Source organism: Setaria italica, chromosome II (genome assembly GCF_000263155.2).
Source record: "Setaria italica strain Yugu1 chromosome II, Setaria_italica_v2.0, whole genome shotgun sequence".
NCBI classification, from domain to species: Eukaryota; Viridiplantae; Streptophyta; class Magnoliopsida; order Poales; family Poaceae; genus Setaria; species Setaria italica.
Window position 1 is genome coordinate 10,531,147 of NC_028451.1, and position 16,443 is coordinate 10,547,589.

At 44.2% G+C, this 16,443-nt stretch overlaps 2 protein-coding genes and 1 non-coding gene across 3 annotated transcripts; 2 read left to right on the forward strand and 1 right to left on the reverse strand.

Moving 5' to 3' along the window:
• The first annotated feature begins 1,022 nt into the window (after nucleotides 1-1,022).
• Nucleotides 1,023-6,201, forward strand: LOC101774791 (aspartokinase 2, chloroplastic). Its single transcript, XM_004955948.4, has 13 exons — nucleotides 1,023-1,506; nucleotides 1,623-1,705; nucleotides 1,802-1,842; nucleotides 2,313-2,467; nucleotides 2,824-2,973; nucleotides 3,060-3,155; nucleotides 3,483-3,599; nucleotides 3,764-3,883; nucleotides 3,968-4,060; nucleotides 4,141-4,263; nucleotides 5,192-5,308; nucleotides 5,552-5,614; nucleotides 5,698-6,201. The coding sequence occupies exons 1-13, from the start codon at nucleotides 1,120-1,122 to the stop codon at nucleotides 5,857-5,859; spliced, it is 1,707 nt and encodes a 568-aa protein (XP_004956005.1). The 5' UTR covers nucleotides 1,023-1,119; the 3' UTR covers nucleotides 5,860-6,201.
• A 685-nt stretch (nucleotides 6,202-6,886) lies between these two features.
• Nucleotides 6,887-6,958, reverse strand: TRNAK-UUU. The gene has a single exon. It is a non-coding gene; the product is annotated as a tRNA-Lys (tRNA).
• A 3,822-nt stretch (nucleotides 6,959-10,780) lies between these two features.
• LOC101781163 (receptor-like serine/threonine-protein kinase SD1-8) lies at nucleotides 10,781-16,356 on the forward strand. Its single transcript, XM_012843913.2, has 7 exons — nucleotides 10,781-12,123; nucleotides 14,331-14,450; nucleotides 14,557-14,693; nucleotides 14,845-15,058; nucleotides 15,161-15,404; nucleotides 15,522-15,654; nucleotides 15,748-16,356. The coding sequence occupies exons 1-7, from the start codon at nucleotides 10,830-10,832 to the stop codon at nucleotides 16,063-16,065; spliced, it is 2,460 nt and encodes an 819-aa protein (XP_012699367.2). The 5' UTR covers nucleotides 10,781-10,829; the 3' UTR covers nucleotides 16,066-16,356.
• The last annotated feature ends 87 nt before the right edge of the window (nucleotides 16,357-16,443 follow it).

A 16,443-nucleotide genomic window follows, 5' to 3' on the forward strand; every position in this document is an offset into this window, starting at 1 on the left:
CGACCTTCAAAACTCACACACATGTTCCCCTATATACAACTCCAAAAAATTATACCGGAAATCTTTAAATTAACAAATTTGGTAGGATGTCCTATCTCGAAAATGTAAGCTCCTACTTAACTGTACCAAAATAAAAATAGGATAGGATAAATGCATCTGGTTTTGAAACGGTAAACACGATAAGAGGGCAAGTACATTACATTGGTGTCGTCTAATAGGCGGTCTCATGCATTGACACGTAATCTTGAGACGATTTAACAGGCAACCTGTACAATGGGTTGTCCTATAAGTTGTCTGGTAGTGGTATATAATTTCTTAATTTGTGCATAAGAAAAATAAAATATTATGAGTTGCATGGCAACAATAACTCGTACAATGGTTGTTAAGTTGTCTCGTAGTCCTACAATTTAGCTCATGAGGTGGTTGTTTCGCGAAGCAAGGACCTCTTTCTCTCTCCTCGCTCTCTCTCCTCCACATCATCAAAAATCCTACATGACACTACATGAGACGACCTATGAGACCGTTGACGTGTAGCAATGTACTTGCCCTAAGTAGTTTATTTACTAAGGATCCAATTTTATATATAAAGAAAAGAATACATAATTAGAGTATCCTAGGTATCGGACCAAACAAACATTGTGAAAAAAGGTTAGTAATTTTTTAAAAAACTTTCAAATACAATATAAAACGAAATGTCTAACCATTATTTAAGTAAATTTCTGATCAAAATTCCTTTCTCAAAGGAAATTCTGTAGCAACAACTGAGAAATTTGTATATGCATGTAACTGAACTTTTCATTTGGGCTAGGTTTCTCATCTTCTTTTGAATATCCTTTGTCCCGAAGAAAATTACTTGGAGCCCCCTGAACTTTGTTTGTTTAGGGCGAAAACCGAATTGTCTGCTGCTGCGGTGTTGCCTTCCACACCGTCCCACCACGTTGACCGCTCGGCCGGCTGGGCCCCAACCCAAGACTGCAAAAGTGAAATCCAGTACAAGACCGCCAAACGTGATCTGCTCCGTCCGCTGGAGCCACCTCGCACCCTTCCCCGCCGTCCGTTCTGCCAGCCCCGTCCCAGCGCCTTCCCCTTCCTCCCGCTCCGCCGCTCCGCCCTCGCGCCATGGCGGCGGCGGCGGCGGCGGCGGCTCTCCGTACCCCCGCGCGGCTGGGACTCAACGGTGCCGCCGCTGGGGAGAAGTGGCTGCTGCAGCGGCAGCGCGGAGCCCCGGCGCCTGTCTTGGTGCCGGCGGCGCCGTGCCGGAGGAAGGCGGCGGTCCGGTGCCAGCGAGCCGTCGGCGCCGCCATTGTGGAGAAGAAGGATGCGCAGGAGGGAGCGAGTTCCGGTGGGGCCGAGCCGGAGCTCACTGTCGTGATGAAGTTCGGCGGGTCGTCGGTGGCCTCGGCCGAGCGGATGCGCGAGGTGGCCGACCTCATCCTCAGCTTCCCCGAGGAGCGGCCGGTCATCGTGCTCTCCGCGATGGGGAAGACCACCAACAAACTCCTCATGGTATTGTCCACACCGCCAGTCCCTTGCTCCATTTACCTTCGTACGCGAGGTGCTAAATGTTTGTGAAATGGAGGTGGCTGTTGGGAATTGAAAGTGGGTTCTTGTTTTGGATGCAGGCTGGGGAAAAGGCAGTGCGCTGCGGCGCGACCAACGTCTCGGAGCTGGACGAGCTCTCCTTTATAAAGGAATTGCATCTTGGGTATGGTTCCACGAACTGCAGTGCATTAACTTGGGTTCAGTGGATTGGTCTGGAATCTTTTTGCCTGATTCATTTTTCTACTGTTGCTTTGTCTAGGACGGTTGACCAGCTTGGGCTAGATAGTTCAATTGTTTGTGGTAAGATGTTGCTCATTTTGCCAAATAAATTTCCAAGTCTTCTTTGTGTTTCATCATCTTCAGGGTTACACAAATGTCTGTTAGCTTGTAGTGTGGTCCGCTTCACCCAAATCATATTTCCTCAATAAATGACTCCATATAGGGTATGAAGGTGGAAGACTGGTGCATGTTATGGACATTTAGATCCACCTATAACGTTAACCTTAGAATTACTGTGTCAAACATAATCTAACAAATCAATTTCTGACACCAGTAACAATAGGAGTGTTCACATATATGAACTGACAATTTACCTTTCAAGCTTATGCCTATATATGTTTTAAGCTTTCTCTTTATATCACTCATATTTACTCAGAACCTAGTTTTTTAATCTGCTACATGAATATTTCACTTTCTAGCCTTTGTCTGTGTGCTGTCTATTTTTCTTGATACCGGATAAATAATACCACTTCAAATATTAAATGTTGTAGGTTTGCTGGATGAACTTGAACAACTTCTTAAGGGAATTTCTATGATGAAAGAGCTGACTCTTAGGACACGAGATTATCTAGTCTCATTTGGTGAATGCATGTCTACAAGAATATTTGCAGCACTTTTAAACAAAATTGGGGTAAAAGCTCGGCAGGTACGTTCTTGAGCTTTGATTTTGGATGGTCTTTCTCTTTTTTTTTCAAATTTGTGCTTCTTACTTATCTAGTTATCTTAGTGCCATGCAGTCTAGTAGCAATTAGCAAATTTATTAATGCACTGCATACAGTACAAATACAAATTTATAGTTCCAAATCTGTTTTCTGTGCAAGTCATTATGATTTCTTTAAGTAGAAAATATTGGTTGTATTCTTGTCGAGGTACTAATAATAAGTGTTTCCTAATCCAAATTTTGTTCTAGTAGATTTATGTCGATGGACAAGAAATTCTTCCTGTAAATCATCGACCAAGTGGATGTCTAATTAAAGCTATATGATTCTCGTTGCTTTGCAGTATGATGCATTTGAAATTGGCTTTATAACTACTGATGATTTCACAAATGCCGATATTCTGGAAGCAACTTATCCTGCCATTGCAAAAAGGCTACATGGGGACTGGATTAACGATCCTGCTATTCCTATTGTCACTGGCTTTCTTGGAAAGGTTGGCCATCTTACATATTTCATTTGAGGGGTATCAATGCTCCATTTGTCCATATAATGCTTCTGGAGTAATGAGTTTGATTGCAGGGATGGAGATCTTGTGCGATAACCACCTTAGGCAGGGGTGGTAGCGACTTGACAGCTACAACCATCGGCAAAGCCTTGGGATTAAGAGAAATCCAGGTTTGTAACTTGTATAAGGATGTTGTATTCATTAAAGGAAGCATGGATAATTTACAATGAAATATATGTTTATGTTTCATCTTGTAAATGTAAAATGTTGTTTATTGAAGATTTTTTTTTTTGAGGGAGAATATGGTAGGGAAGGACCCTACTGTAAGAAGAAAATGTTGTTTATAGAAGAACCTTTTTTTAGATACGGGAGAGGACCCTACTGTGAGAAGAACAAAATTTTGCTCCAGAAGCTTCACTTATAAAAACGAGAGAGTACACCTTTGCAAATTTTAAACTTTTGTGTCGTTGAATTATAACTCATCTTATTTCTATTAGGTTTGGAAAGATGTTGATGGTGTTTTAACATGTGATCCTAATATTCACCCAAAGGCAAAACCTGTGCCATACTTGACATTTGATGAGGCAGCTGAACTTGCCTATTTTGGTGCACAGGTATGTGTTGTTACCCACTAACAAAAAAATTGACAATTGGACCACTCCTTCAGTGGATTTTTGTTAATAGTTCTGGTGTTGTTTTTTAGCCTATCAAATTAACAAGCCAATGGTTTTCTATGATATTTCTTTATTGACTGGTTTCCATCAACTATTACTTTTAGGTTTTGCATCCACAATCAATGCGACCAGCTAGAGAAGGTGATATACCTGTTAGGGTTAAGAATTCGTATAACCGTCAAGCCCCTGGTACCCTCATCACTAAAGCAAGAGATATGAGTAAGGTTTGTTGCTTGGCTAAATACTGATCTTGGACTTAGCTAATTGTTCTTACTCTCTGATTCTAATACTGACACGTTTTATTCTAGAGTATTTTGACTAGCATTGTATTGAAATCAAATATTACGATGCTTGATATAGTGAGCACTCGCATGCTTGGCCAGTATGGTTTTCTAGCTAAGGTACAACTATTTAGAAGCACTTTTCTTAAGTTTACTCTTGGCATTTCAATCTGTTAATTGTAACTTTTATCATTTTTCAGGTCTTTTCGATATTTGAAGATTTGGGCATCTCTGTTGATTGCGTGGCTACCAGTGAAGTCAGCATATCTTTGACCCTGGATCCATCGAAACTATGGAGTTGTGAATTGGTTCAGCAAAAGATTGTATGGACCTCAATTCATTTTTTTAATGCTATGTCAATAATTCTATATGTTGGCCCAAAATGATCTTTTCCATTAACCACAGCCACAAAGGGGCAGTTTGGGGCACATATAGGCCAACCATGGGTAGGTGGCTTAGAAGCTAAGCAAAGCATCTAAAGAGATAAGGTGCACACAGGCACAAAGATAGATAGATAGATAGAACACCCAACACACACATGACTTAGTTTATCACTATATTTCTTCAATATTTGTTTTCTGCATAATCTACCTAAACCACATATCACTTTTGCTTCAAAGTTTTCCTTGTCAATTTTCCTTTTGTTCTTCTGACTGTACTATGTTCTCAGCTGATGTTTTGTGGGGATAGATCTATGGCAGCACCCTATGATTTCCAAGCCTGTCAATGGTGCTCTTCGTAATAAATTAGTTAAGCTTAGGATATTTGGTTTGCTTTGCTATTGAATTATTATTGACGGGGCCTTAAGCCATAATCTTAGAGATTAGATTCCTAATTCCTTTTATTAGGATAAAGAGACACTTGCAATTGGATTAACTGAAAAATATTCAATATCATTCTGTGTATTTCTCTATTCCTCTCCCTAATCGGTGCCCTTCCCAACACTACGGCTATAAATCCTTCCGTGCCCACGCCTACAAAGGTGTAATGCACCAAAGCATATAACATATTAAGATTCTCAGGATCTGGAAGAACTCCAAAGATGTAAATAAGCATGCTTGTCGATGTGCTGAATGAAAGGCATGTAGTGGTTATTATAACAATTCATGTCCTTTGTAATATGAGAAAATTAGATATTCGGCTGAGGCAAGAGTTGTCCTTTATAAAGCAGACTAAAGATATGATACATCTTGACAAATCTAGTTTTGGCTTTTAAACTTACTTGTATTCATACGTCATGACATGTACCAGGAACTTGATGACGTCATTGAAGAGCTTGAGAAGATAGCAGTTGTTCATCTCCTGCAGAACAGGTCAATAATATCTTTAATTGGAAATGTGCAGAGGTCGTCTTTGATTCTTGAAAAGGTAAAGTGTATTTCACCTAATCTTCAAAGTTGAGCTACAAACTGTGGTCACAGTTTTAGGTAGTGTGCACAAACACATGTTAGAGTAAACCTAGTTGGTCACTTGGTCTACCATAGAAATGATCATGCAATACTAAAAAGTAAAAACTCACATACTGTCTCGAAAGGCAATTCCAAATCCACTTTGTCTATGAATGAGGAAGCTCTATGTTTATGATTGATATCCACTGCTCCTGCATGGCAGGCATTTAACGTTCTACGAAGAAACGGCGTCAATGTCCAGATGATCTCACAAGGGGCATCCAAGGTACTTTTTTTCTTATGTTTGATGGGGCCACCATACTTGTTGTGAAACTCCAATCTGATGTAGGTTGCATCATCCTTAAACAGGTGAATATTTCCTTGGTAGTCCATGACAGTGAGGCAAAACAGTGTGTCCAAGCCCTCCACTCTGCATTCTTCGAGAACGGCTTCTCCTCGGAAGTCGATAAAATGGATGTTCTGCACAATGACTTCACATCACATTCCAAGGGAACCGTTCACACCCATTAGCTGAGATTTTAATAGTGTCCCCCGTTTTGCTACTGTAGGGTCATTTGTAGTTTTTCATATAAGTATGATTAAATATTGATATTGGGTCGACATTCAATGTTTCTTGATGCTAGGAGGGGTTCTGGTTTATAGCTATTATATAGTTAGCCTGGTCAACTTAGCACGATCAACATGCCATGGAACTACCATTTTTTGCTGTCAACTTATTACTAGCACTATGAATTTGTCCCGGCAAGATCATTCTGCAGCTGGCAGCATTGCTGGTGATGTATTATTGCAGAAATTATATCTGTCCACGTAAAATTCTTACAGAAGTCCAATTAAAATCTTGCCGTTCAAGTGGAGCCTGACTGTTTATAATCTGTCAGTTTACAAGGACACTCTGTTGCTGCTGAAGGATCTTTTTTTGAAAGTAATTGCTGCTGAAGGATCATGTATCGACTTGTCTTGGTAGTTCTGTCGACTGTCGGGTATCTTGCAGGCAGTTGTTGTGGACCTCGTTGATCGCTACACAGGCAGGTGAGTGCCCCTTCTGAGGAATCGAGGTGATGTGTGCTTGTCTTTTGTACTGTGCAAGGAATGCTGAAAGGGAACTGCCTTCCGGTGTGGTTGATCCAGTGTGAGACGGACGGTCAATTTTGACAAAAAGGGTATCAGATTTTGTGCAGGGATGAACTCGATCCGGTGTCTGTTCGATTACACCATTCACTGACATGTCATAGACACAGTGCTCGATTAAATTGTATAATATCTTAAGGCTACGTTTGACGTTGAGGTGGATTATGATTTTGCTAAGGCTACTTCAGCAATTTCATTGTTTGGCTGATTGATTTTCTGTTTAATTTAGATCTAAAAAAATATCCATTTAAAGCTACCCGCAAAAAAAACTTAGGCAGCCACATAACATGATATAATTTTTTCCAGTTAAAACTTAAAAAAATGGATAAGATCGTAAAACATAGTGCCCTGTCGCCCTCTGAAAGGATCTCGCACAAAGGATGTCAAAAAAAGAAGCTACAGAAAAACGCGCCGTCCGTGGGGATCGAACCCACGACCACGTGGTTAAAAGCCACGCGCTCTACCACTGAGCTAGGACGGCTGGCACATCTAAATTTGATTGGTTAATAAATTAACCGTCTGTGGACTTTGTCTGCACGTATGCGTGGAGACATGTCCTTCAAAATGTGATTTTTCATATTTCATTGAGGTCATCGAATTTTGGAAATCCAGCATTTTGCAAGTCTTGTAGGGTTGTCAAATGATTGCTGCAAGCAATATCGCCATATATTATTATTATTATTTAAGAGTCGGTTGGGTAGTTATTCACGTATAGTATACAGCCATGTTTTCCCTATAAAAAGGTACATAGCCACGATATGGTTGATGCAACTTCCTTCCCTATACTCACTTTTGATATCTTCCAAATGTATGACAAAGTCTCTCCATGAAGTTTCAATTATGGGCGTGGTTGCTTGTTGGCCACCATCAGCCATGCCACAAGTTGTGAAGCCGATTTCTCTCGCCACAGCTACCACAAGTTGTGGCGTGGCGAGTTGTGGCCGTAAGCCAAGCACGCCCTGTATCTTCTGTTCTATACTTATTGATCTTCCTTTTTCGTAAAATGAGTAAACTCAACTGTATATGTTTTATTTCGATAAAATTGTGATCCCATTATCGGAAGACAATGACTAAAATATCGGTCATTTCTTATTTCCATTTGGGTAGGCGGCCCTAATTCCCGAAAGCCATGAACAATCATCCAAGGTTTCGGGGGAAGATGGCGATTGAACTCCAACCCGTCATCTTCGTATACAGTTATCAAAATTCAAGAACCAATCAAATTACATCTTTCAGCTCGAACACCACAATAATCCAACTGAAGTCAAATGAGAAGGGTCTTTGAACACACATGGTTCTCTCTTCCCCAACAGATGGTGAGGTGCGAACAACGGACTCGTGATTGTACGCTTGGTCGCTTTAGGGCTTGATTGGTTTCGTGACGAGCTCAGCCTGGCTCGTATATGGGAGGCTGGCTCTCGGCGGCCAGGCTCAGCGGATGCAATATCAATTTGATTGATTGCATGTATTTATCCAGCCAGGTTATGAATAGAAGCTGTTTAGTTGCTTGTACAAGGATACGTTGCATAAGATAAAATCTTATAACTGAGTATCCTTATGATATTTATGTTGCATAAATATATTTTAATAGTTCTTAGTTTACCTTATTAAACTTTAATCATCTTTAGAAAATGCTAATATCACTTAAATACACGCTGATCACCTACTTAATATGATCATTAGCTAGTGCACACCTGCATCCGACGAGCCTGGCTCACGGGAAACGGACTTCATTTGCGTTTCCGGGAGCCAGGCTCGCGGGTGCTTTTTGCATGCTGGCTCCCGGGTGCTTTTTGCTTGCGCCGGCCCAAGCTCAGGCGACCCTCTAGCCAACCAATTAGCGACAGGGTGCATCTCAGGAGCCTAGCCCGAGACTGCTGCAGCCAACCAATCGCCCCCTTACTGTGCTGCAGGACCATAAAGTTCTATTCACTCTTCCTTTTCTCTCCGGAAACAAAAGTCCATTTCGATGACTAGTACAAGTGACTCTGATAGTTTTTCCCCCCTCCAGGATTGGATTTTGGTTCATGACGCCAAACTCGCTCGAAACGAGAAACTAATAAATGATGGGTGCATCAGCAGGAAATACATTATAAGCAAACCCAAATTTTATGCTGGTGATAGCTTACTACCAGCTTCCTAGAAGTTCCAGCACCAAATGGTCAAGAATTCCAGCTCTTGGTCACCTTCATACGTAGAAACTTATTTGCAACAGTCATGGAACTTTCGCCCAATCAGGTCAGACGATTTAAAAAACTATCATGTTAGTTGTGTGTGTCTTACAAAACAATTTCTAGAGACGATTTATCGTAGAACAACACACTTATAGTGAAGTCAGTTATGTACTCCCTTTTAAGTATCAGCAGGACACACACACATATATATATATATATGAATCAACTGACAATATGATCCGTAAAAATAAAACTAGCTTGATGTTGCTATGCTTATTAGTTAACAAATTGTTACCAACAACCAGGCAGACTTTTAGAAATGAAGTTCGGTAGGGATCAGAAAAAACATTTTGTCTTGAAGGAGTAATAGTTTTATATGTGTTGTAAAATGTGTGTGAAATAGTGCAATCTATAAAATATTTTATCATGGTTATTTGATCATTGTAAAATTCCAGCTATTTTTATTTTTTTGTTTTAATACAGCAACGCTTATTCTGGATGTCCATGCAATGCAAGTGCAAAATTGGTCAAGAATCACCTGCAAGCATGCTTCAGAGTTCAGCAGGGGTTCTGACCAAGAGTTCTTAATCGGTCCATCCCGTATAGACAGAGGCAACTTGGCAAATGGCGGGAGCAAGTGTTGACGTATAGTAGACAACTCGGTATCGCTTGAACCTTCTTTTAAGCTGCCGTGCACTTTAGTTAAATCCATGACATTTTGAAACACCTTGCTGCAATGGTAGTTTTAACTTACACTGCATGTCAAGTTCTCGACAATATAATTTCTTATTTCTATTTGGTTGAAGTTTAAAGCTGCAGTATATATACATCCATCCAAAGCGTTGACTTTGTTTTTACCCACAGAATTATTAGTCTTATCTTATTAGGACTCGAACCTCTATGTGCACAGCATATGGATCAATAGTCCAACATCTAGATGCAGCATCATATGAGACACTAAAAGTTATGGCTCTTGTTCAGTTGTTTTATCTAAAGCACTGTCATAGAAATGGTCATTTAGAAGGAGGGTTGATCAGCTGAATTCATAGGTTGGCGGTAGATTGAACAGTCACATTTCCGGAACATTAACTCTTTTAAAGATTATTAAGCAGCTGCTTTCTAACTTATCAGCAATAAAGAAATGAATCTTATTATTAATAATTGGATGTCTTTTTAAAAGTTTTTACATTAATTCTCACAAGATGAAGTACATTCTCCCCACTGGTGTCCAACTGGGCACATACGCTCGAATGGTATGCCAACACAACAACAAAACCAGGTTATAGTCGGATGCAAATCGTACGTTTTACCTGAAGCAATTCCCCTAGAAAATGATAAATCCTAACAATTGCTATAAAAGTTAGAAATTATCCTAATATTCGTTTATAGACTATAACTATCATTGCTAATAATAGCCATAGGTTTGTTTTCTTTTCTAAAAAATATTATATTCTACCATTATGAAAATAGTCTCAAGTAACACCCTAATTTCCATCTAAATTATCCATTTATATGTCATCATGAAAATAATATAGAATAACCCTCTAAATTTTCCACCTCCACCACCGTTAATAACAACTAATATAACTCATTAGGTTCCTTGTGGCGAAATGACCCACCTTAGCAACGTGGCTCATTCACTTATGAATTTCCAATAATTATGTCCGTTAAAATTATAGCCACGAGTTGATGGACTAGTTTATCGTAGCAAATATTTGTTAGTTAATAACATTGCACTGCGTGAGGCAGCCTCTGCTCACTAAGCTATTGCAGAAACCTATTGTTTTGGTACAAATTCTGGTTTTCGTTTCCAAGGATGACTCGAAGCAGAGGCTGTGCCAAATTGAGTCCAAGTAGTTTCGGCGTGGATCCTCATCCTTAAAATACCAAGTGTGCAAGTGAATCTCCAAAACTTCTCTCATTTACAATTAGAAGTTGAGGTGGATTTAACTTTACACTGGGTCAACACCAACTAGCTTGATGTTAATAAAACAATACAGTATTGTTGCTCAGGGTTACCTATTTTCCACACGAACAATGTTCAAGCTGGAGCCATGGAGAGATGCTCAGTGTAAAAGTGAAGGTTCTTCATGTCAAACCCTGCGTTACCCCAATCGTACAACAGGACTGTCCGTCCTTCGGTCTTCACCTTCAGACAGAGTGTTCTCCCTCGCGCGCATGGCCATGAGCCACCTGCTCCTCCTTGCTCTTCTCTTAGCGTCAGCTTGCACATCCTCCTCCGCCAGCGGGAACACGCTGACTCAGTCCGGGAACCTCACAGGGATCCGGACGCTGGCCTCGCCCGGCGACGCCTTCCGGCTGGGCCTCTTCGCCGCCAGCAACCGATCCAGGTGGTTCCTCGGCATATGGTTCACTGTCTCACCGGACACCGTCGTCTGGGTCGCCAACCGCGACAGCCCGCTGACAAGCCCGTCCGGCGTGGTCGAGGTCAGCATCGGAGGAGCCCTGGTCCTCCGCGACGGCGCTAGCACTGTCTGGTCGTCCTCCGACTACTCCAACTCCTCCGCCGCGGCCGGCGCGGTCGCCGCGGAGCTCCGCGACACGGGCAACCTGGTGCTCGCGGACGCTGCCGGCACCGTGCTGTGGCAGAGCTTCGAACACCCGACCAACACGTTCCTCCCGGAGATGCGGGTCGGGAGGAGCCTCGCGACCGGCGCCGAGTGGTCCCTCTCGTCGTGGCGCGCCGCCGACGACCCGTCGCCCGGCGAGTTCCGCTACGTCATGGCCACGCCGCGCGGCGGAGCGCCGGAGCTCCACGTCTGGAGCGGCGGCCGCAAGGTCTACCGGACGGGGCCCTGGAACGGCGTGCGGTTCAGCGGCATCCCGGAGATGACCACCTTCGAGGACATGTTCGAGTTCCGGTTCACGGCCGCCGCCGGCGAGGTCTCCTACATGTTCCGCAACCGCGACGGCTCGCCGATGTCGCGGGTGCTCCTCAACGAGTCCGGCGTGATGCAGCGCATGGTCTGGGACAAGGCCTCGGGGACCTGGAGCAACTTCTGGTCGGGGCCGCGGGACCAGTGCGACGGCTACGGCCGGTGCGGCGCGTTCGGCGTCTGCAACGTCGTCGACGCCTTGGTCTGCGGCTGCATCACCGGGTTCGTGCCGAGGTCGGCGGCGGAGTGGTACATGCGGAACACGTCCGGCGGGTGCGCCCGGAGGACGCCGCTACGGTGCGGCGGCAGCGGCGGCGGGGACGACGGGTTCTACGTCCTGCGCGGCGTGAAGCTGCCGGACACGGAGAGGACCGCCGAGGACGCCAGTGCCACGCTCCAGGAGTGCGCGCGGAGGTGCCTGGCGAACTGCTCCTGCACGGCGTACGCGGCGGCGGACATCCGCGGCGGCGGGAGCGGGTGCATCCAGTGGTTCGGCGACCTGGTGGACACGCGGTTCGTCGACAGCGGCCAGGATCTCTATGTCAGGCTTGCAAAGTCTGAACTTGCAGTTGCAGGTACGATGACTGCTTCACGATGCAGTGTTTCAGAATTCGTTGATGACAGAGCTGTTTGAAAATCTGATCCTGCAATCTGTTCTTTTTATCAATTCCATCTGCTTCGTTTCGACATCTTGAACCAATGCATGATCGATGAGCAAAGATTGATTTCTTGACAGATAATTAGACACTAGAAATCATTTTGTGGGGATTCAAACTCAAACCAAATCAATTGACTTCTAGCAGAGGAGTACAAATTCTGGTTTTTAATTTGTAACTATGAATTCTTCATAATTTTAGCCGAAAACTAGTATGTTAATATGTAATGCTTCCCCAACGGCATCGTTATATTTTAGCTTTGTAGGAGGATAAGGGGAGCAGGCTGCTTACAGCAACCCTGTCCTGTTTTTCTCCCGCAGGAGCTTTAGTTGGCTGTCCGTACTGCTAAGCATTTTGTTTTCTTGTTCGAGAATGCAACTCCTGTGTCTGTATAGTGTATGCTCACCACCTACCTTTATTGGCCCGTTTGACATAGCTTCATCTTCAAGTATTTATAGAGCTGCTCATTCTTGGCTCCAAAAATTCTTGAAGCTGGAGCTGTGTGCAAGGATATTTAAATTGAGCCATTTTGTTCTTATTTTGGACTAAAAATGAATTGCTCAAACCACTTCAATTTATCATATCAACTACAAAACCTGCGTGGATCTAGGGGTTGAAACTCTGCAAATATCCCTTATGTACTCGGGTCTTTTTCCTCCTATATTTCATATGAACGCGAAGGTCTCAAGTGCATAATCCAAGAAACTAAAAATGTGTCAAATGGGAATATGTTGTAACTAAAAGTATCATACAAAGACATGAAAAAAGTCATTTTGTTGCTAGATACTACAAAGTTGTGTATATTTGCTGGAGGATACAATTTATGAATTTAGTGTCTTGAACCCGGCCATGCACATGCTCGAGGTGCCACGAATTAATTTCCTGGTATACAGTTACATACTAGATATTGATTGTGTGGCGATTCAAACTCAAACTAAATAAGTTGACTTCTAGCCGAGTAGAAGCACACATTGCCTCTCTAAATTTTATCCAAGAACTTTTTCATAGTTTTAGCTGAAAATATAATGTACACAAATTGCTAGACACTAGAAATTTGTGTATATTAGGTATTTGCTGGACGATATGCAATTAAGTCTCCTCCAGCAAAGATCCATATTTTATCAAAAGACATTGCATTGTGTCGTCCATCAAATATCCCCATTTGGTCATTTTAGATGTGTCCTGCGGCAAAGATGAATACATCCAGCGTCGTATGACAAAAAAAAACACAAATTAAGTCAGAGCATCTTGTACCAAATTTTGCCAACAATTAAATTTCTGCAAATGGAGGTGGGGTTTATGAAAGCTCTTGTTTGACTTGGCTTCCCCTCATCCAGCAAGCTCTTGTTTTCTGTATTGTGACCTCAAGCAAATATCCACACTTTGGGTGCGTCCTACAGTGAAGATGAAAATATTCAGCGTCCTATGGCAAAAACCACAAAGTCAGAGATTCTTGTAGCAAATTTTGCCAAAAAAACTAAATGGTGCAAGCTCTTGTTTGACTTGGCTTCTCCTCATCCCTAGCCCAAGCCAGTATAACACTAGCTACAACAGTAGTCAGTAGCTGGGAGTTGGTAGTGGATCTACTCATATTATTGCATAATCATGAGTCATATGGTCAATTATTCTGGGGGAATGAAAGAGATGGTCATACGGTCAAACCTGTACGTGTATGTATGGTGCAGGGACATTCGAAATTTCCTTAAGTCAAATAGTGGCGAATAATCTCATTGGAAAATTAAATGAAACCCTGCTAGATCTTTCGGCCTAAGTCAGCAGGGAACAAATGTTTCCATTCCCTCATTGATCGATGTTTTCATGCTTTGCCAAGTCCTTTTCAGTCGCCTACCAGGACAACTAAGTCAAGTCATGCTTCACTGCGATGATGCTGTGTACACTATGTGTTTGTCCATTCTCTGACCTCATGCCGTCGCCATAGAATTCTAGGTTAGAACTCAGAATATGATTAGTCTCAATGCCATCACCATCATGTTTAAAAACAATAATAATAACAATAATGCCATTACCCTCAGCTCAGTATAGCAGCTACTACCTGAGCTTTAAGAATTTGTTAGATCGAACTAACCACTGTCTCAATTCTGCTGCACCTGCATATTTCTCCTCAGATGCTCCCAAGAATACCCGGAAGTTTGTGGCTGTCATCACCCTGGTGGTTACCGGGTTCGCGTTGCTTCTTCTATCCCTTGCCTTTGTGATTTGGAGAAAGGTGCGGCGCAGTGAGAGAGGTCAGTTTTGGGGATTCTTAATCATCTGACATAGATAGAACCATGTATATATCCCTTCCAAAGAATCTGTTGTTGAGATGTGCTCCTTCCTTCTCCCCATTTGCAGTTACCATGCTTGATGGCGCGGTCGAGCTTATGAGCGGCGAATGCCCCACGTACCCGATGGGGATCATTAGAACAGCCACCAACGGATTCTGTGCAGACAATGTGATTGGGCGAGGCGGATTCGGCGTGGTTTACAAGGTACTCCGTCCGTTCCTAAATGCTCGTCGTCGTCGTCGTCGACTTTTGATCATGAAGTTTGACCATTCATCTTATTAAAAAATTGTTGGGATGAGATTTCTATATATTGCTGCGATTCTTGTATGACGAGTGTCTTAGTTGGGTTATTCAGGGACAGTTGCCGGATGGGCAGCACGTTGCTGTCAAGAAGCTCTCGGCGGAGAACACGGCGCAAGCCCTGAACGAGTTCATGAACGAGGTGGTCCTGATCGCGAACCTGCAGCACCGCAACCTGGTCCGCCTCCTCGGCTGCTGCGTCCACTGCTCGGAGAGGATGCTCGTCTACGAGTACATGAGCAACAAGAGCTTGGACTTCTTCATCTTTGGTATATATGCAAGTCGTAGCTGCAATGCAATGCTAATAACCATTTCAGCACTACTTGTTAGTTGTAACTGTATATAAACAAGCAAATGCGTGCGTGATGCAGCCGAAAGGCGGCGCGCGTTGCTGAGCTGGAAGACGAGGCTGGACATCATCCTCGGCATCGCGAGGGGCGTCCTGTACCTCCACCAGGACTCGAGGCTCAACATCATCCACCGGGACCTGAAGGCGGCGAACGTGCTCCTCGACGGCGACATGGTCGCCAAGATCTCCGACTTCGGCATCGCCAGGCTCTTCAGCACCAGCGCCGACCGCCAGGAGACCATCACCGGAAGAATCATCGGCACATAGTAAGAAAATTAAATCGAGTACAACTCGACACCTATATATTCTGAAAAATCTGCGGTGTAAGAATCTATGTACTGACCTGTTTCCATGGCGCGACGGCGACGGCGGCGGTGGCGCAGCGGGTACATGGCGCCGGAGTACGCCATGGACGGTACGATGTCGTTCATGCAGGACGTGTACAGCTTCGGCGTGCTCCTGCTGGAGATCGTCAGCGGCAGGAGGAACCAGAGAAGCTTCAATCTCATAGCTCATGTAAGCCGCAGTGCCGTTGTGCATCCATTCGATATGAGGAAATAAAAACGAGAACGGATTCAATTTCTCTGAGTTTCGTTCGTTCTCTATCAGGCATGGGGGCTCTGGGAAGGAGGCCGGAGCCGGGACCTCACGGACCCGGCGATCCGCGGCGGCTGCACGGGAGGCGAGCTGGGGCAGGCGGCGACGTGCGTCCAAGTCGCGCTGCTCTGCGTGCAGGACTGCCCGAGCCGGCGGCCGCCCATGGCGGACGTCATCCCGATGCTGTTGCAGCAGACAGCGCCGGGGCGGCCGCAGCGGCCCGTGGTTTGCAGCAACCCGGCCGCCGCCGCAGCCGCCGCTCTCGCCGTGCTAGCAGAGATCACCGGCGGCGGCAACGAGCTGACCATCACGAGCCTCGAAGGCCGGTAGCGCGAGATACGGCATGGATCAATGGACGCATCAGCTGATCAGTACCACAGCACGCAAAGGTGGATTGTGGGTCGTGGATTCAACTGTTTCAGTTTTTCAGGCTTTCAGCAGGTTTTGATGATCTTGGTCCGTAGCTTTCATGAATCATGCATTCTTCTTCATGAAAGCAAAGAAGAAGTTTGTTCTGAATTGTCAGAACCAGTCTACCACTAGTGGCACACTTGGCAGTTGGCACGGAGTGCTGGGTTTCCTGAGTCGTGCTGGTGGGCCATGTGGGCTTTTTTTTGACACGGCCATGGCCCATGTGGACTTGGTTGGGTCTCACCGTTCAGCACCTCGCTCGGTCCGAATCCGCTCAGGCCTGAGTTTGGGTACTTT

What these genes read in the sequence shown, in the direction of transcription:
- LOC101774791 (XM_004955948.4), top strand. Translation starts at nt 1,120, where the DNA reads ATGGCGGCGGCGGCGGCGGCGGCGGCTCTCCGTACCCCCGCGCGGCTG. An exon ending in TGGGATTAAGAGAAATCCAG is followed by an intron (nt 3,156 to 3,482) that starts GTTTGTAACTTG and finishes TATTTCTATTAG; the next exon opens with GTTTGGAAAGATGTTGATGG. An exon ending in CGTCTTTGATTCTTGAAAAG is followed by an intron (nt 5,309 to 5,551) that starts GTAAAGTGTATT and finishes CCTGCATGGCAG; the next exon opens with GCATTTAACGTTCTACGAAG.
- LOC101781163 (XM_012843913.2), top strand. Translation starts at nt 10,830, where the DNA reads ATGGCCATGAGCCACCTGCTCCTCCTTGCTCTTCTCTTAGCGTCAGCT. An exon ending in GATTCGGCGTGGTTTACAAG is followed by an intron (nt 14,694 to 14,844) that starts GTACTCCGTCCG and finishes TGGGTTATTCAG; the next exon opens with GGACAGTTGCCGGATGGGCA. An exon ending in CTTGGACTTCTTCATCTTTG is followed by an intron (nt 15,059 to 15,160) that starts GTATATATGCAA and finishes TGCGTGATGCAG; the next exon opens with CCGAAAGGCGGCGCGCGTTG.